Here is a 19,739-nt window from a genome sequence, read left to right as displayed (position 1 = left end):
AGGGCAAAACGTCACCTAGCCCGGGGGGAGATGAGGACATCGGCATGTCATGGCTCTTGGCAAGTGCCACGTGCCCGCAGGTGGCACCTCCAGCAGCTCATTCCTCCTCCTGGGGAGCCATCCCCAAAGTTTGGAGGTGATGGAGGAGCCGGGGCGATGCCCTTGGGCTTTGCTTGCTCCCCTGCTTCCCGCTGTGGCTCTCGGTACCCGCGTGCCCCACGGACGCGTCCCCTCCTGCTCGGCTGCGGGAATTCCCCATTTCCACTTCATGGCCGCCAACAAGCCAGGCAGATGCCGGAGGTTTAAAGCAGAGAGAAGCGAGAAGAGATAACTGTCGGTGTGATATTTTGCAGAGGTCCTTCAGCCTTTCTAGTAATCTCAGCCAGCCTCTCCATCCAGGGAAAATCATCCCCTTCTCCTGACCGCAGCCTTTTCCTGCTGGGAAAACCGAGCCTCAGCCCAGGCGTTCCCAGTTCTGCAGCCACCCCACGCTTTCCTAACGAACAATATCTCTTTATTTCCCTCAATAACCAGCTACATTTTCCATTATTATTTGCAGCACCAGTAGGATGCAGGACAAAATAAGCATCTAATGAAGTCAGACAACTTTTAGGCAAACCAAAACCAGAGGAAAAAATAGGAAAAGTTTAAATTACTCACCAGGCACACGGAGGGAGAGCAGCCTGACGTCCTCAGGGATGGGGGGCCGAAGGGCTGCAGCCATGTCTCCCTCTCAGGCAGGTGAGGAAATCTTCTCCCAGGGCGCCTTGCAAGGGCATGGAGTCTCCTTCCATGGGTTTTTAGTTTTTCTGGGTGTTTTCCCTTTATTTCAGTAGACTTAACTCAGAGCTTTGACAGCCCTGAGTAATTCAGGGGTAAAAATCCCTTAGTCCCTCTGGGTCTAATGGGGAAGCGAGGGAGGGACAGGAATGGGTGTTAGCAGCAATTCAGCTGCAAGTTTAATCAGGTAATTCTTGCCCCCTGTAACCACGGATCACCTGAGCACAAAATCTCCCTCCTGTGCAGACAGATATTAGGGGCATTTCTCACTTCTTGGGGAATTACTGAGAATAAGGTGGAGCTGAACGGTGACTATGGCAAAGAGAAACGGAGGGGCCCTCACCAGCCGTCACAGAAAGACAGCATTTAGTCATTAAAAGTAACATACATGAAGTGTTTTACATACCTCACCTTTCTGACTCACGTTTACTACACAGGGGAAAGGGGCGTTAAATATTTACTCCACAAGGCAAACAGAAATATAAACCTGTCAAAAACATTTTGCCGAGCATAAATAGCACTTTATCTCTCGATCTTGTCTCTTAAGCTCATCAGCCAGGCGAGGCAGCCTGCTCTCCACCCCAGCACATCCACGGTCTGTTGCACCTTCTTGATTTTTCACTGATAGTAAAAAAAAAAAAACCAAAACCAAACCAACAAGGAAAAGAGAAAGGGCAGAAGAGGCAAGAAAAGGAAAGTCCTTTTTCCTTTGGGGGTGGACGAAGGACAGCAGCATCTTGCTGCTGCTTCCCTTTGCAGCCAGCCTTGGCTCCCCAGGTAGGTGTTTGCTGCTAAACCCCGTAATTAGCTTTATTATTCCCAGCTGAGCTGCCCTTTGCCAGCCCCGCAGGGGCTGGGGCAGAACTGCTGGCTGGCTGCAGCCCAACAAAAGTTCATCTTTAGGATTTTAGGTGCATCTCTTAGTTGCTGCACCAGGAACACGCCAAAATCAATTCCTCCTGTATCACTGGAAGGTGCATACCCTGGGGATCAGCATCTATTTCAAACCTGTTGTTTTCTGAACAAAACTGAGAGGAAACAAGTTGTGCTCCATCCCCTCCTTGAAATTACATGAGGCTGCTCCCAAAATAATCCTTCAGATCCAGCTCCAGATTTTTAAGGCTGGGGATTTACAGCAAGAAGTTTGAGGCTCTTCTTTTTAAATCAGAGACGCACAGTGCTTGGTAAGCTGAAATGTTATTTTAAGACAACCTGGTTTTCATGCTAGATTCAGAACAAGGACTATGTGGTTCTGCCAGGTTTATTAGAGGTGAAAAGGAGGAAAAGGAACTGCAAGAAACCCCATATCCTCCTGACAATGTTGGAAAGATTCAAATTTAGAAATAAGGCATGGTAGACTTTGGCTAGACCAAACTTTGGCCCCCCAAAAATATCCACCATCACCAAAAGAGGTGAGGGATGCCCTCTGCTTATGCACGTGTCCAAGCATTAGCAGTGTGTGGTACAAAACAGGCTGCTGGGGCACCCCCCGCCCCTGATAATCCCACCCTGCAGCGATGCCGCTCTGCTTGCGGAGCCCCCAGATGCCCCCGCAGCCTGAGACAGCAAACACCACAGGTCCCAGCATCACTGGGAGCGGACCAGAGCAACGCTACCCGCATCGGGCACCACGCTGGAAACCAAAATCCCTGTACACAGCCCCCCCATTTTCCACCCGAAGCTGAAACAGTCACTCCATGCTGGAGATTTCATAATTGAAATGTTTTGGTTAAGACTCAATTTTTTTTTCCCTTCCCTCCTCTAGAGCCCACCTTGGCCAAGCCCCGGGGTCTCATTGCCCTGGGGACGGGTTCGTTGCCCGCTCCGGGGCAGCTCAGTAGCTCTGATTAACCTGATGCTGCTCAGCCCAGCTTTAAGGGAAGCATTCCTCCCCCAGCACCAGTGCTGTGCAAAAACCACACCAGCAAGCGTGTCTTCTCCTTTTTATTGAAGGGGAAGTTAACATCTAAAGCAGCTTAATATCATCTGGGTTTTTCTCCTTCAAATTACGCACCAAACTGAAACCTCAGCAAACAAGCAGCTCCCCAGGGCCTTCATCCCATGCACTTTCTCCCAAGTGGGGAAAATTCCTTTTTGGGAATTTGCTTTGCTGCTGAATGAGCCGCAGTCTGTGGGTTTGCAAATCACAGAAGCCAATTCATTGCCGAGAGAACCACATTGCAAAACTCTTCAGCGGCTCCTAGAGGAGCGCAAGCCTGTGATGCAGATGCCAGCTCCTGCCCGGCTGCAAGAGCCCTCGCAGAAGTATTTTCTTCCTCCAGCGCAGTGCCGAAGGGCTGTATCTGACTCAGATGGTGAGGTGCTGAGCTGCCAAGTGCTCAGGCAACACTAGAAGGCACCATTCCTCCAGAGATGGGCCTGCCCAGCTGCCACCGAGCAGAGCCATCAGCACCCTCCAGCTGCTCAGCCCCTGCCAGAGCTCAACGCCCAGCTACACAGCTAAGGAAAGCCACAAGCGTGAGCCAAAAAGGACAAAAATCAGAAAATTTTATTTCCTTGAGTTCCAGTGATACAACTGTAGCAGCTTTTCACAGATGAACTCCTGCGTTTTTAAATATACATTTAAGGAAACACCAAATTCCAAGGCAGGGGAAAATAATAAAAACTAAGAACTGCAGACAGTTACTCATCCTCCCCCTTAAATAATATGTGCGTTTGTTGCAGACAAAGCAGCAGTACATGTTTCACATACCAGGTTAAAATAAAACTTCAGACTCGCAGCAGAACTTTCAAATGCAAACCTAGAAGATACAAGGAGCAACAGCCCAGGTGAAGGGGCTTTCGCCTGGGGATCCAGGATTACATACAGCAGGAAACATTTTAAACCTATCAGAGACCCCTGCAATTAGGCCAACTGGGCACATTCCCAGCTGCAGAATGGGAAGTCTGGTTTTATCGGATACCCGGAGCAATCCACAAAGAGCTCTGTAAATGTACAAGTGGTCCCCACCCACTCTCAGAGCAAGTTCCCAAGAAAACCTGGTTGATAATTATTTGTGCTCAACACTCAAGAGGTTCCCAGACACGCTCTGGCTACCAGCCAAAATGGGATGCTACCTCCCCCTCCAAGGAGGATGCTCAGCTGGCCAAAAGCACAACCGCCCTCCCCATCACTCCACAGCCACAGGCTGACCCTGGGCAAGGCCAGCCTTCCTGCCCCAGCTACTCACAGGTTACTCCAAGTTGGAGATGAAGTTCTTCCAGAACAGCCAAGGTGAAGGGGCAAAGGTGGAAATATTAAAGCTAAGCAGCCAGAGAAGAGGATGATGCACTGGGGACCGCTTGCTGAGCGGGACTCCTAGCTACTGAAGTCACACTGAAAGCTGTCGCCTTCCACATGGTGCTACAGTTTGCCTCTTTAATATTAAAAAGTGACCCAGAATTTTCATCTAAGTGTTTATGCCCATCTCCGATGGAAATATTTTGTGCAGTTCTGGTTCCTGTTAGTGACTCTCCAGTTTCTAAAGTCAACAGAAAAAAGACATCCAAGGCTGACAGACAGCTCGGAGACCTCCAGCCTCAGGGATCTCCGCGTGCAGAGAGCGCCGAGAGCTTTCTCCAGCTGCCGCAGGGACCAGCAGCCTCAAGCTTACAATTTTTACACTTTAAGACACAGTGCATTTGACACAGTGATTCATTCAGCGACAAAAAGGCATCAAGAGGCTCATTTCATTATCAGTGGCACAAGGCTAGTTTACCTAAGGCACACACACCCCCCGGAGAGGTGCTCTTTGACTGACCTTCTCCAAGTAAGAGCAGAAGCATTAGCCCTGCTTAGTGTCATCCTACACGACGCGCCCGGACGATGGGACACCTCCAGTGACACACGCCAACCCAAAAGCTGCCCAGCGCGCTGCGGCAACCCTCGCAGAGCCCCCCAGCGCCGGCAGCAAGGTGCAGCCACATCTCCGCAGCAGAGCACAAGCTGCCCCACGCACAGCCCTAAGGAGATGCTGCCAGCTCGAGCCGTCAGCCGCTGCCGGCGGGGCACGTTCCAGGGAGGATGGAGATTTGCTATTTGGCGTCCTGTAACTTGCATTTACACATCCAGGCCGGTAAAATCCCTCCCCACCTACTGATCACCCAAGTAACTGGCTAAAGGATGCGCTTTGGTTCGGAAGAGCCATTCCCAGGAGGAGCAGGGCATGCAGCAAGGCCACCACCCTGCCCGAGCAGGCACAGCTTTGCCGGCCACAGCAGAGCTCAGCATCCTGCAGCAGCAAAACCAAACCCACAGCACAAGGAACATCTCTAGGTTGGGTTGTTTTTTTTTTTTTTTTCCCCCTCCCCTCCAACAGAAATGAGCAGCAGCTTGTTGTCAAACATGGGCTGGGGGTTGATTTCTGTTCTGCAGGGCAGACTTTCCCCAGGCTTTCACCGTCCGCTGCTGGTTTGGTGCTGCCAGGATGCAACCCTTGCGACTCAGCGGCCGAACTGTAAACAAGAGCTCCGGTCCCCCCCCAGGGATGGAGCAGCTCCGTGCACCCCACTTCCATCCCACCAGCTATCGAGATGTGCACAGCTGCTCCTGTAAGCGGGATCAGGGCTTTAGTGAAAGAGAAGTACGAATAAATTAAGGGAGGATGACAGCTGTTCGGCTATCACACACCATAAAAAGGTACCTTTAAAAAAAGTGTTTGCAAAAAAAATACTGTTCTTTAAAATCTACATTTCTTTTTTTTTTTTTTAAGAGTCTCCTTATAAAAAAATGGCACTGATCATTTCCCCCTCTCCCCCACAAAGTGACCAGGTATTTTAGGGTGCCCCTCCTTGGTGTCCCTGTTCCTCCCCCCCACATCCCAGCAAGTCTCAAGGGGCTACTGAGTACCTTGACACCCACCCAAAAATCTGGGCCACCATTTGGGGGCTAAACACTGTATAATTAAAGCCAATCTGGCTATAAAAATAAATGCTTTTGTGTCTTCCTTACACAGGATGGAAGAATTTAGCCCTTTTTAAACAGCTCAGCATCTAGCTGTAATAGTACTTAAAAAACAACCCAAATGCCTACATAGAAAAATAAAGGATAAACATTATCCATCTATTTTATATAAAAAGCAAGTTCTGTGACAGGATATTGTGCTTCTTCACTGTAAAAAAAAATAAACCAGCATAGGCTATATAACCTAAGCCTTCTGGTGAGGAGTAAACTACTTCAAACTTATTCAGAGAAAAATATCAGTTAATTTCACTTCTCCAAAATAAAGTTAAATATATATATTATTATAAGTCTTTAGAAACTATTTCTCTGTTTAAGCAAGGAGGGGAACACGTGACTGAGGACCACTTTAACACCTCCTTCCCTGGGGAGGGAGAAGTGGACATCAGCTGTGAATCCACCAGAAACCTGGCACGTTCCTTAGCAGAGACCCAGAGCTTGCTGGCTTGCAGGCACACACAGACACGCACGGAGGGGACACGGAGGCTTGCTTCGCTCTAAGTCCTTCACAAGGATGTTCTTTTTTCCAGCTTGTGCTTTGTGAGAAAGTACTTGAAGAATTCATACACGGACCAGGCAATGGCTGTTGAAGGCATCTGGTAAATGACACGTGCCTGCACCCCTCTGAAATACCCCGAAATGCCCCCCAGCTGATAGACAGTCTTGAAGGCATTCACCATGCCCGAGAGATGTCCGCTGATGTTCACAGAGCTCAAGGCCATGTTCTCTTGGGTGTTGAGCAGGGTCTTGCAGACATCCAGAGGAGTGGTGGCGGCGGCGGCCACGGCCCCTGCGATGGCACCAGAGACGATGTGGGTCCGGGGGTTGTACTCCCGGTGTGGGTTGATCTGCTCCTGCATGAATTCGTAGGTGATGAAGTGAATGGCCTGGAAGGGGACGTTCATGGTGAGCTGGGTGGTGTAGCTGCGGTAGAAGGCACCGAACCCCTCCGTCTTCTGCACTGTCCTTATGCATGCCAGGACGGACTTGTAGGGGGAGTTGAACATCTGCATCCGCTGCTTCACCACTGGTCCAGGCAACGCCGCAGGGGGGGAAGGCAGGGCAGACAGCACCAGGCAGCACAGGCACAGGGAGATAAAGACTTTTTAGCTAAGGCACATGTTTCTGGGTCATCACAACACCCAGACCGAACCCTGCTCCAAGTCCCAACCATCCAGACCCAACCTCCCCTTCCAAGTCCAAGCTGCTAGGACATGAGGCATTTCTGTAGCGATGAGCTCCTTATCTACAGGCTCTCACCACCAGGCCACATACGTCCTCTGCTTCTCCCAACAAGCCCAGCGCCCTCCAAGAAACTCAACGCAACAAGTGAGGGAGGCAGGCCAGAGCTCAGCCCCAGTTCAACAGCCCTCCGCTTCCGTGGGCTAATGCACCCCTCTCCTCAAGCTTAATTAAGAAACCTTTAGTTCTAGCTAGAAAGGCATTAATGCAGACTGATAAGGACCCTCAGATGCACCTGTAAGGATGGAGAGCTTTTGTGCAGAAACACTGACATACCGAGAGGACAAGGGCAGAAAGGTGACTAAATAACTGCAGGTCACCTGGGAAGCATAACAGAGCCCACCTACAGCCCCAAGTCCTGAAATGGAACAGCTTCCATCAGCTTAAGCAAAAGGACAATTTAATTCATTTAATCAGGATATGATTAGAAGGATTTGAAACACTAGAGACATTTTTTCCTTCAGAAAAACCTGACTTTGGGCCAACTCAGGAGTACGATACATTAACACTGAATAGCTGGCAGGCCAGCTAATTGTCTTCATTAGCTGCACTGTACTGTTAGTCCTTCTAATGCCAGACTCTACCTACTCGGGAAGGCTACGCACTGGTCCCACCGGCTGCTGCACTCATCTAATAACATGACTGAGTCAGTTTTGTTTGGGTGGTCCAAAGCTTCAGAAAAACCACCACTTCAGTAAAGATACTAGCAGAGTAGTAACAGCATCGTGTTAGTAAAGGTGACACCAGTTTTCCTGGAAAGTCACGATACGCCACGCAAATGCTGCGTAACCCCTTGGCAAGCGAGGTAAAAGAGACAGACAGAATTTATCCCTTGACACTGGCCTGTCTGAGCTCATTAAAAGCTGGGCAGAGTCACTAAAGCAAAGGGTTTAAGCTGCGAGATGGCGCAGCGTGTCCTCGGTGCCTTCCCAGGCTAACAGGGTGCAGCACTTCCCAATAGCACAGGGCATTACCTTCAGCAGGATTCATCACCGCGTCGTGGAGTAGTGTGGCCACGCTCCCAGCTATGCCTGCAAGACACAAGAGCATCCCTCAAAAAAAAAAAGATTCGGAAGCCAGGGGCTTGCTCAGGCACTGCCGTCCACGGAGGCAGCAGCCGATGTTGCAGGCAGCCCACACACCACCAAGCACCTGGGGAGCGCTGCCTGGTCCCCAGCAAGCCCAAGGAAGCACCCAGCAAAACAACTCATTCCCAGTGGAGAAAAGCCCAGCCCAAGCAGCTTGACAGAAACCAGGATCTGCTCCCAGGATTACAGCCGTCACCTTTGCTATTCCCTACAACTCGCAAGGCTTTGCCTGCGCAAGACACCACCAGCTTCACTCAGCCTGCGCTGGGCTGAGAAATGAGCAATGTTTAGAACTGGCTCAGCGCATCCATAATTAGGCATTTTCATCCGTTTACTCAGTCTCATTTTAAACACTAATTGCACAGATTCTGCAAACATCCATTCAGCCATTAATGATTCTACAGTTGGCTCTAGGATGGGCCTCTTGAGCCACACCTTCACCTTTGATGTAGGTTTCCATCTCAAATTCTCTCTTGCCCAAATGACTTTCGGTCATTTCTCATCACTCCCAAAGCGGGTGCCGAGACCTGCAAGCCTGGGGTTACGTCTGCATCTCGCATCCTCCCGTACGGGTATTTACAGCGTCAGTGCGAATGCAGGCTGCCTACAGCAGATCTTCCAGGAGCAGAGCAGTGAAGTTAAGTGTGTGAAGCAAGCAAGGGACAGGCTGTTAACTGCGAGCTTTTTTTTTTGTGCAAAAACCCAAAAATACCATTGGCCAAGTGGCTGTTTCCTCCATGCTGGATAGTATCACTTAGAGACTTTTTCATTTTTTCATAGCAGGCAAAGTACATTGCATGGGCAGGGCCAGCCCCCAGCATGGTGACATTAATCCCACGTAAAGGCCTCCAGAAACCCTCTGTAAGGACAATCTTCTTCAGAGCTTCGTACACGGTCCTGTACTGGGCTTTGGGGTCCGGCTGCAAGCTCTGCATCCTTGTCTGCAACAAAGCACACAAAGGGAGAGGCCTCAGTTAGCCGTCTTTAATGCAACAAGCACAAGCCATAAAGAGCGACAAGACCTCCAAGACCATCAGAGGGGTCAATAATTCATTCCCCGGTTGCACCCGCGCCGGGGCTGCGGCACTGTTTATCCACGCTTTGCCTGCCAGACCCGCGGACTGACTCCACGCTCCCATTGCGACACCAAAACGTTACGAGGCTGCTCAGACAAGTGCTCAGCAGAGGAAAGTGTAACCTCTGCTCTTCTTTATGCACGGAAAGTACAGGGAATTAAGCTAGCGCAGTTGTTCAAAAGACTCGGTGAAGAAATACAGTTAGGTCTTTAATTGCTTCTTGCTTACAACACTCCCGGCTCTCTGCCCCAGCTTGTTTCTCCTGCAGTTGCTCAGCTGCTTTTGACACTTGGCATGCAGAGTTAGCCCGCTCGATTGGGAAACAGGTTTCCTAGAAGGCAAGCTGAGAAAATGGGGTACCCGCGGTAAGCCCCCCAGTAGAAGGAGAGACAGGTAAAGGCCACCCCGTTCTCCTGCACAGCAACCCAAGGAAGAGCCGGTGGGCGACCACGCGCCCCAGCAGCCCGGCGGGCACGGAGCCGCCCTTCGCCCCATCTTCCCTCCCTTCCTGCTGCCCTGCAGCCACCAACTGCCCGAGCCAGGAGGTTTCATCTGCATCTTTGTTCAACAGCCCTTGATGGGCTTTTCTTCCACTGATTTTTTTGAAGCCAGCTAAGCTTCTGGCATCCAAAACATCCTATTAAACTCACTGCCATCACTTAATTATGCACCGTGGGAAAAATTACTTCTTTTAGTTTGTTTCAGGCTTCTGCAGGCTGATGCCATCGCACACCAGCAACACTCAAAGCCTTTGCAACGATGACGCCAACCTGCAACGGGTGTTTGCAGGGCACAGACCCCAGCCACCTCCCACCAGCAACGGGAAAGACACCGTCAGGGCTCAAACCTCCACAAGCGTCCCAGCAAGACCAAGCAAATCTAGAGCATCAAGATGCAAAGGGCTCTGCTACTCCTGCTGAGCAGCCCACAAGTTCTGCCGGTCTGGAACACGGCTGATAGACTCCGTAACACCAGAACCGGTCTGAAGGGATACAGCTTTTGGTGGCAGCCTGACACCTCGAAACACAAACACAGAAGGCGCCGGGGAAAGGGCATGCATAGCCACCGGAGACGAGTATTTAGCAACCTGCAACAAGCTCCATCAAATTAATGCTCTTTTAAGGAGAAGCTTGAGAAGTGCAATTAATTAGTGTTTGACAGGTAGGACGCTTTGCACCCCGTGAGCTGGGACACCCCCATCTTCAGAATAAAGTTTCCACCAAACGATTTGGCAGCGTGCAGACACCAGCACTGCCCTTGCGGGCAAAGCAACACAAACGGCTCCGTCCTTGGCAGAGATTCGACAGCCCTTGAAAAAGCAAGGATTGCCCATGCCACCTCCATGCTTCCTCACCGGGACATGGCCCTTCAAGCTTATCGATTCACTTAATTAGCCAGGAAGCAATACTACAGCTAAGCTTTCAGGCTAGATTAAGCCAATAAAAATGTTTCAGGTTTGGATCTTTGATTCCCCAAACCAGCCTAGTTACTGGACGCTGAACACTTTCACACACACTTTGAGACCAAGGAAGAGATCAGAGCTGAACTGAGGACTTCAACCCAGTATAATAAAACCAAGCTATGAAAGCAGCAAAGCAATACATGAGGCTAAGCCAAACAAATTATTGCATTTATAGTAAATATTCTAAAAAAATTGCAGAGGAGTTACATTTGCAAAGTGACTTAGTTCAGCAGCTAGCTGAATTTCAGAGTTAAGCATGGCCAGTGGTCATGACAAGGCATCACCCTACAACAGGGAATTTGGCGGCCTCAAGCAAAGCTTCCTGTTTCAGAGCACTAAATGCATTGTAACCTATGAACAGTGCTGGAAATAAACCCAAAGGCTTGGAAAAATCCTCCTGTAAAGGCAGCAACAGCCCTGAATTATCCTGGAATTTAAAACCGGGTTTTAATCCGGCTCTCAGCCCTCGCTGAGCAGGCGTAAGGGTCTTGCAGCCCCTCCATGGGTCTCTGCACCTTCCCGTCCCACGGATGGTGAGCAGCAGGGGCTGGATTTCACGATGCCCCGGAGAAACTCCCAGCAGCCGCTCCGCCGTCAGCGTGACTCAGCATGACCCACCGCTGCCGAGCTGGTTGCATCCAGCTGGGGTTTGGTTTTTTTTCCTTTTGCTCTGCTAGTTTTAACTTGAAGGCATTGCTTCAGACGCCACAACCGACCCCAGGAGATCTCGATCTCACCCCGCTCTATTGCTGGGACGCCTCCGAAGCAGCCGGTATAATTTAAGCATGCAGCAGCAGCATCTCATCAGAAATGTAATCAGGGATAAGTGCTCCTGTAAAGCAATAAACTATCAGCCTGGCGCGTGCAGGGCCAAAGCGCGTGGGTGCTGCGTCGTCGGGAACTAACCCTGAGTATCTCCACCCTGACTGCAGATCCAGGTGCTTTCATGTGAGAATGGATGAATATCAATTTTTATTTTTCCGCTGATCATCTGAGCCACTGAGAGGGATTCAGAAGTTCATACCATACCCCAGAGCGGGCGGTAAGCGTATGTTGTACCCGCCTAACCCACACACGCTGCAGTTTGCATCACCACCAGCACGGCCGGGTCCGCAGGCTCGCACCTTTCATTAAAGCTGCGGACACAAACAGGACAAACAGCCCAAGGAGTAACCAAAACCAGATCTCCTGCGTGGCTGCTGCAATGCGAGAGGCACAGAGCTGAAAACAGGCTCAGGTCTGGTTCATCCAGGATAAGTTTATCATGGTGTGAGCGACGGCAATTTGCTGTGAGCTGTGCAGTCCTTAACCCCCCCGCTCCTGCCACCTATCTGAAGCCAGCAAGCTTCTCCAGCAGCCTCACCCCCCCGTCGTTAACCAGCCAAGAAATACTTCTCCACCTACTTAGATTAATCCTCATTGCATAAGGCAAGACTACCCTGACAACCACAAGCATCCTGGTAGTCCTGGTTTCAGCTTGGGCATGAAAAGGAATACCAAAAGTCACAGCTTCAGGTTCATCAGGTTACCTGCTGGTTGGGGACCAGTGCCGCCTTTACGGATGCTGTCTGGGGGAGAGCACCCAGCCGCCCTGCTGCCAGAAGCACAGGAACAGTCCAGGGTCGTCTTCTACCTAGAACTGTTTTACTAACAAGTCAGGTCTCTAGTTCTGCATATTCTCGCAAAGGGTCATTGATTTGACATGCCACTGTACAAACAAGCTCAGATATAATTTGCCTTTGGGTTGGTTTTTTTTTTTTTCTTTTGAACATGGCATGCTTTCTCGAAGTTCAGCCTGCATATTCATGCAACAGACAACCACCGTGGTCTCCCTGCAGCTAACAAAAGACACAGAGACCACAACATGCTTTTACTAGGGAATAAACAGCATTTCTTCAGCAACCGGGTCAGATCCTGCTGCCTGGAGAAGGCTTTGCTATAGCACGACCCAAGCCATACTCAAGATTTGAACTCTTTTTTTTTTTACTAGGCTGTTTTTCAGCTAGAGCAGCTTCTCAGACACACACCACACTTGGTGTGGTACCCACCCATGTCTGCAAAGGCCCGTGGCAGGGGAGCACAGGGTCAGTCGAACAGGTTAGCCGTGACTTTCCAGCACCCCAACGCTATCAGCTGAAACAAGAGTAACTGCCGCTCCTGGACCCGTGTCCAGATGGGTGGATGCAGAACCTCCCAGCACCAAACCCAAGCCAAGGCAAGCATCCCTAACCTCAAAGTCTAAATAAACCACAGTAAAACAGCTCCCAGGAGCTCATCTGCCCAGCCACCCTCATACTTGCATGCTCTCACGACCTTAGTCACAAGCAGGGAAGCTCCAAAGCCTACCTGCACCAGGCAGGTCACCCACAGTGACTGTCCTAGCTGCAGCCACTGAAACACTTGCTCCATCCCTCCCAACAAGCCCCATCGTCCTTGTCCTCCTTCCCTTTCCACTCCCATCTCCGGCATCGCAGATGTAGCCTAGATTTTTCTCTTACCCTTCACCCCAGGAGCTGCCATTACAGCACGGAACCTCCCATACCTGTTAGGAACCATGCACAGCCACAAAACCAACTTACAGACATCTTGTTGCACCAGCCTGGTTAGGAGCAGTTCAGGTTTTCATGGAGAAGGACTGCAACGTGGCTAGGGCTGGAGCAAGGACTTTTTGTCATGAGCGTGACTGCCATCCACTGCGAGGAAGGGAGGTTCAAGCCCAGCACATCTCCAGTTTCTCACTGGGCTGTCTCACATCAGCAATTAGTTCCCAGGTGAGGACAACCATTCTTCACATCCTCAAGGCAGCTATTTTACCTGCCTTGGGAAGCCAGCTCCAGCAGCCTTGCAGAAAAGCCACCAAATGACTTAGAGGAGGGAGGAGGCTTCAGGGGAGTCCTCCAGAAACTCCCTTCTGCCACCATCACAACAAGTCCTTGACATGCTGATCTCCAAAATTAATTTGAAGACCGATCAGGCTTGCCAGGACAGCTGTGTTTTCAGCAGCTACAAAACAAAACAAGCCTAAGCGCTATGAGAAACACCGTTGGCACACATCTGAAAACCTACCGTTCAAGCCAGTGTTTTACTACAACCACAACGTTAAGTAGGTAAGACAGAGGCCAACGTGTAGGTAAGGCTGAAGCTGCAAGAGAGTCTTTACCATTAGAAGGAAAACGATGGGAAGGGAAATACACCAAGCAAGTCTCAATAATCACAGGCCTCCAGCTGCAGCTTTGGTTGGTAAAACACAACCTGTAACGCATTTCCCCACGAAACGAAGAGCGACTTTGCGGCAAAACACACATATGGCTAGCGATGCTTTAAGTTACAGCAGGGGAATCGCGGCCAGGTGCTGTAAGAGGGTGCACACGGGCACGTGCATCACGGATTTACACCCTCCCTCGTCACATCCCAGCACGCGTTGCCCCACGAGCACCAACAGCACCTCTGGGCACTTTCTGTGCTGTCACGCAGGCGTATCCATGAACTTCAGAGGTCCACAGGGCCTGCGTGAACTGCTTGCCTTGACTCACCTCGACAGGACATCACCATCGCAGCCCGCCCTACTTCGACCTCGTCAAGCTCGGGAATTGTGCAAGAGTGAGGCAAACAATTCCCCAAATTAAAGCATTTTCAGTTTCTCTTTGAGAGGAAATGACTTGCTGGAACCAAAACATTTCTCAACAGCACGATCTAGCCAGGTGCCTGAAATACCTCTTTCTGCACCATCCAAACCCCCTACCTCCTCCACGGGCTCCGCTCAGCCGTGACCGATGCCAGTGATTATTATCCAGAAAGTCAGGCTAAGGAAGGAGCTTTGCTGCTTTTCTGTAGGAGAGCAGCACATTTCCCATGGTAAAGTGAAAGACAGCTGCTCTTACAAAAGCTTAATAGTGTTTGGTTACTCCCATTACAAAAAAAAAGCCTTTTTGGGGTCAGTGCTCGCCTTTTCCCGTAGCAGACAGAGGGAAGAGGCACAAACCAGCAGCGGGTGCCCGGTGCGGGAGCAGCACCCAAAGCTGCAGGCTCGGGATTTCACTCTGCCCCTGACACATGGGGTGACCTTGGCCACGCTCCGACGGAGTCTTCCCACAGCCAGCCACCAGCCGGAGTATTTTATCTGCCTCCGAGCACTTCAAGGCAGTTTGCTGAGCGCAATTATTCCCAGCGTAAGGCATTGCCCTGGCACTCTCCTAGCACAGGCGCTGCCGCCCATGAAGCAACCAGGGAATTCACTGTCCAGTGAAATCAGCACTTCTACATTCCTACAAAGCACCTCCCGCTCCAGGAAACCGGGCACAACTTTCGTTTTCTCCCTCTCCCTTTTCCCCCGCAGAGGAAATGCCCTCTTAAACACCCTCGAGCCCAGCGTGACGACACGCTGCTCCGACTGTGACTTGGCAGAAAATACCGGGCTTGTTTGCGAAAGGAGCCGGCGCGGAGGCGCCCAGGGTGGGCACGGACCCTGCGCCTCGGGGGCACCCACCGTGCGGAGCAGCCCAAACCTACCACCCAGCTCCAGCAGGCACGGACCCAGGGGGAAAACATGGAAAAAAAAGCAGAGAATGTTTCCTTTGAATGCTTATCGCGGCACGCTGGCAAGACCTCCAGTACCTCAAACCGAAGGCATTTCCTCTCCTCGACTTTCTACGCTTTCAGGGGAGCCCTGCGTTGAAAAGAGGAGAAATTAGAGCATCTGCTTGCAGCCTTTCCCAACAGGGCCACGCAGGATCTGTCAGCGCCGCCAACGCAATATCGAAGGCGTTTAGCTTTTTCCAACCTTATTTTCTCTTTTTAAGCCACCACCGCAGCATGCTGGCAGGGCAGAGGGAGGAAATACCCTTTATGACGCTTCCTACCGTGTCGGTGACGCCACGAAGCCTTCCTCCTGCGCGTCCTCGACAGCACGCTCGTTAAGTCTTGAGCGGCTCATCAGCGTTAAAACGCAAGCACCGCCGGCGCACCCGCAGCCGCGCAAGCCCCTTCATAAGCCTGATAAAGCCACCGCTGCCGCGGGGCTGGGGCGACGCGTGAGGTCGCGTTCACACCCCTTGCAGCCACGCTGGTGGGCGGACGGACGGACAGACCACCCCATCCCACCAGCTTTTCCATCCTGGGCTGGGATTCCAGCGCTACGGGAGGGAAAAGCCACCCGAGGGTTCCTGCTCCAGCACCACGCCGGAGGGCACCGGCGGCATCTCCCGCCCCGGGGAGCAGCACGAGGACTTTGCTTGGCGCGGCGGCGAGGCCCGGCGCGCACCTTTGCACCGCGGGTTGCGCAAAGCTCGCCGGGGCTGCGGGGACGGGTCCGGGGTGGGTGCGCGGCTCCGGCTTCCATCGCACACCTCGGGGGTGACACCTGAGGGCCCTTCCGCGCTGCAGCGCCCTGCGCCTCACCCACCCCCAGCACCTCTCGCACGCTCCCCCAGCGGCACGGTGCAACCCTGCTCCCCCCGACCCCTGTGCACCCCAACACCCCCTGCACCCCAACACCCCCTGCACCCCCGACCCCTGTGCACCCCAACACCCCCTGCACCCCCGACCCCTGTGCACCCCAACACCCCCTGCACCCCAACACCCCCTGCTCCCCCGACCCCTGTGCACCCCAACACCCCCTGCACCCCCGACCCCTGTGCACCCCAACACCCCCTGCACCCCAACACCCCCTGCTCCCCCGACCCCTGTGCACCCCAACACCCCCTGCACCCCAACACCCCCTCCCTGCACACTGTGCCACACACCACTGCGCACCCCCCAGCACCCCGTGTGCGCTCTCCTGCTTGCACCAGCACGAACCCCGTGCACACCCCCCCCGGTACCCCGTGCACGCACCCCCCGAGCCCCGCAGCCGTCGGAGCAGACCCCGGTGGTTGCGGGGGCCACCCCCACCCCCCCGCCACGCACCTTGACCGAGTCCACCGGGTACATGACCGTGTGCTCCATGATGCCCGCCACGGCCCCGGCCATCATGTGGGTGCCGAGCGAGGCGCCGCTGGGCAGGCTCTCGTACTCATCGCCCTCCATAGGCGGCGCGGGGGGGGTGGCGACGGCGGGCGGCGGCGGGCCGGGCCCCGGGGGGGCGGCGGCGCTGCCCCCCACTTCGCAGCTCAGCTCCATCCGCCCGGCGGGGGCGGGGGCCGGGGCCGGGGCCGGGGCCGGGGCTGGGGCCGGGGCTGGAGCTGGGGCTGGGGCTGGGGCTCCGCACGGGGCTCGCCCGCCGCCCCGGCCCCTTTAAAGCCGCGCCCCGCCCCGCACCGCCCCGCCCCGCGCCCGCCAATAGCGAGCGGCCGCCACCGCCCCGTTAGGCCGCGGCGGGGCCTCCGCGGTGACGTCACAGAGCACCGGGCAGCGGGAGCGGGATTGGACAGCGCACGGGGCAGCGGGAGCGGGATTGGACAGCGCACCGGGCAGCGGGAGCGGGATTGGACAGCGCACCGGGCAGCGGGAGCGGGATTGGACAGCGCACCGGGCAGCGGGAGCGGGATTGGCAGGGATGCGGGCGAATGGCGGGGCGGAGGGGCGGGATTGGCTCTGCCGGCGCGGGGCGGGACGGCTCGGCGGGCGCGCGGAGCGGGAAGGGGCGGGGCGGGGCGGGGCGGGCAGCGGCGCGCTGGCGGGCGTGGAGCCCTCGTGCAGGTGTGCAAGCGCGCGCCCCTCGTGCAGGGCGCAGCCCGCCCGCGGCTGTGCCCCTTGCACAAGTGGACGTACCCAGGCGCGGCTGGTGCGAACGCTTGCCCCTCGTGCAAGGACGCGCCCCTCGTGCAAAGCACACCCCGCCCACCTCCCGTGCAAGCACGCACCCCTTGTGCAAAGCACAGCCTGCCCCCCCGGGCAAGCACGTACCCATTGTGCAAGCACACCCCGCCCGCCCCCCATGCAAGCACGCGCCCCTCGTGCAAAGCACAGCCTGCCTGCCCCCGTGCAAACACGCACCCCTTGTGCAAGCACACCCCGCCTGCCCCCATGCAAGCACACGCCCCTCGTGCGAAGCACAGCCTGCCTGCCCCATGCAAGCACATGCCCCTTGTGCAAGCACGCACCCCTTGTGCAAAGCACACCCCGCCTGCCCCCATGCAAACATGCACCCCTCGTGCAAAGCACACCCCGCCTGCCCCCCGTGCAAGCATGCGCCCCTCATGCAAAGCACAGCCTGCCTGCTCCCCATGCAAACATGCACCCCTTGTGTAAAGCACAGCCTGCCTGCCCCCATGCAAACACGCACCCCTCGTGCAAAGCACAGCCTGCTTGCCCCATGCAAGCACGCGTCCCTCGTGCAAGCACGCACCCCTTGTGCAAAGCACACCCCCTGCCCCCCGTGCAAGCACGTGCCCCTTGTGCAAAGCACAGCCTGCCTGCCCTCCGTGCAAGCACGCGCCCCTTGTGCAAAGCACAGCCTGCCTGCCCCCATGCAAGCACGCGCCCCTCGTGCAAAGCACAGCCTGCCTGCCCCCATGCAAGCACGCGTCCCTCGTGCAAGCACGCACCCCTTGTGCAAAGCACACCCCCTGCCCCCCGTGCAAGCTTGCACCCCTTGTGCAAAGCACACCCCCTGCCCCCCGTGCAAGCACACACCCCTTGTGCAAGCACGAGCAAGGGCAGGAGGGGGCTCAGGCTGCCCTGGGGCCTGCGGCGCGCTGCAGCTGCCGGCGCAGCCCCCTCCGGCGTGCTGGGGTGCGAGCCGCTGCCCACGCGCGGGGCACGCCTCGCCCGCACGCCCGGCGCGTTGCAGGCTCCCACGCGTGGCCCCGGGGGGGCCGCCGGGGTGGGCACCCCCGCCTGCACCCAGCCCTGCACCTCTGCGGTGCCGCGGGGCCAGGCCAGGCAGGCGGGGAGGGCAGGAAGGCGGAAACGGTGGCCATTACATGAGCAAAGGTGTTATTTTTCCTGGAGCACGACGGCATGGCTGGGAGCAGAGCAGCCCCGGGCACGCGGGCGTTCCGTGGCCCCAAACAGCCCCAAGTGCTCCCCAAAGCACAGGCGAGGCCACGGGGCCAGCTCGGGTCTTGCGCTGCTGCCGCCTTGTCTCGGAGTTTTGCTCTGCGAGAAGATTTCTTTCTGGTTGTGCTTTCGGGGTTTTCTGGGTGCCTCCGCTCGCACGAGCCCAGTGCCCTCTCCCGTCAGCCCGGGCAGGACGGGTGCCGCATCGGCTCCCTGCGTGGGCTTGAGCCTCGGCGTGGGGAAGAAAAGCTGGCGGAAGTGTTTGAGAGCGCTTTCTGCCCTTCCCTGCAAGGGCTTTTTGGGAAGATGGGACCCACAGCACCCACCATCCCTCGCCGCAGCTCCCGCTCCACCGCAGAGCCCTTAATCCCGGCCCGTCTGCAGGAGGAACGAGCTCGCCCTGTGCCCTGCACCCCCTGCTCCTCTTCCCCTGTATTTCGTCCCATCTCTTTGTTCCACCGTGAAATCAGCCCAAACCAATTAAATTTGCCACTCTCAAAGAGATGGAGGCAAAGTCTTTGTGGCCCAGGGCTCGGGGAACAGCACCGACTGTATTTCGTTCCTCCTTGAGGGATTCTTTGGAATTCAGCCTTGCTGGGAAGGTAGCGTTGCGCAGGGTGTACCGAAATCAAGGTTAACCGTTTGCACGAAGCACCGTGATAATGCAAAGCAATTTATTGCTGCTTGAGCCTTGGGAAGCAAGTAAGAAAACCGTCCTCCGAGGGCCCAAAAAAGCAGAAAAATGAAGTGCTGGGGTTTCCCGTTAACCGTGAAATGAATGCACACGAGGCGAGAAAAGCCTGGGCTGTTCTCATCCTCCGGTCCTGCGCGGGTGCCTGGGGAGAGGCTGCGCCGGAGCAGCACCGGCGCCGGCGCCGGCACGTGCCGTCCTCCTCCCTCCTGCCCCGTGTTGGTGCTGGGAAGCCTCCGCTCTCCGTGGGAAGAGCAGTCGGGACGGCCTCACGCGCGTGACTCGCTCCCGATCCGTTGTGGATCTGCCCCCGGGATGGCGTTTGTACGGGGGGCTGGGAGAGCCGCAGGTGAGACCTGGGCACCGCCCTGCCACGTCCACGCACGACACCGTCCCATGAGACCAGGTGCCATCAACCGTCCCGAAACCTGCAGAAAGCAGAGACTACAAAAAGCCCTTCAACAGCACGCAGTTTAACACGGCGATTGCCAAATCTCTCCTT

General features: G+C 54.8%; 1 protein-coding gene across 3 annotated transcripts; it reads right to left on the bottom strand.

The window, feature by feature from the left end:
- Positions 1–3,271: 3,271 nt before the first annotated feature.
- On the bottom strand, positions 3,272–16,725 carry SLC25A37 (solute carrier family 25 member 37). Of its 3 annotated transcripts, none has more exons than XR_012831791.1 (4): positions 8,783–9,011; positions 7,957–8,013; positions 3,972–6,767; positions 3,272–3,542 (listed from the first exon to the last, which is right to left on the bottom strand). XR_012831791.1 is itself a non-coding variant. In XM_075724137.1 (4 exons), exons 1-4 carry the CDS (start codon positions 16,723–16,725, stop codon positions 6,247–6,249), a joined length of 1,020 nt encoding a protein of 339 aa, XP_075580252.1. In that variant the 3' UTR covers positions 3,272–6,246. The 3 variants fall into 3 exon arrangements, 2 of the variants coding, with proteins under 2 accessions (XP_075580252.1, XP_075580253.1); XM_075724137.1 differs by adding an exon at positions 16,513–16,725 and having other exon boundaries at positions 3,272–6,767; XM_075724138.1 differs by adding an exon at positions 13,188–14,958 and having other exon boundaries at positions 3,272–6,767.
- Positions 16,726–19,739: the final 3,014 nt, after the last annotated feature.

This window comes from Pelecanus crispus, chromosome 21, assembly GCF_030463565.1.
Source record: "Pelecanus crispus isolate bPelCri1 chromosome 21, bPelCri1.pri, whole genome shotgun sequence".
NCBI lineage: Eukaryota > Metazoa > Chordata > Aves > Pelecaniformes > Pelecanidae > Pelecanus > Pelecanus crispus.
The sequence above is the reverse complement of the archived record's forward strand: the minus strand, read 5'-3'. Positions and strand labels throughout refer to the sequence as shown.

What these genes read in the sequence shown, in the direction of transcription:
- SLC25A37 (XM_075724137.1), bottom strand. Translation starts at nt 16,725, where the DNA reads ATGGAGCTGAGCTGCGAAGTGGGGGGCAGCGCCGCCGCCCCCCCGGGG. An exon ending in ACCCGGTGGACTCGGTCAAG is followed by an intron (nt 9,012 to 16,512) that starts GTGCGTGGCGGG and finishes GCTTTGTTGCAG; the next exon opens with ACAAGGATGCAGAGCTTGCA. An exon ending in AAACAGCCACTTGGCCAATG is followed by an intron (nt 8,014 to 8,782) that starts GTATTTTTGGGT and finishes TGTGTCTTGCAG; the next exon opens with GCATAGCTGGGAGCGTGGCC.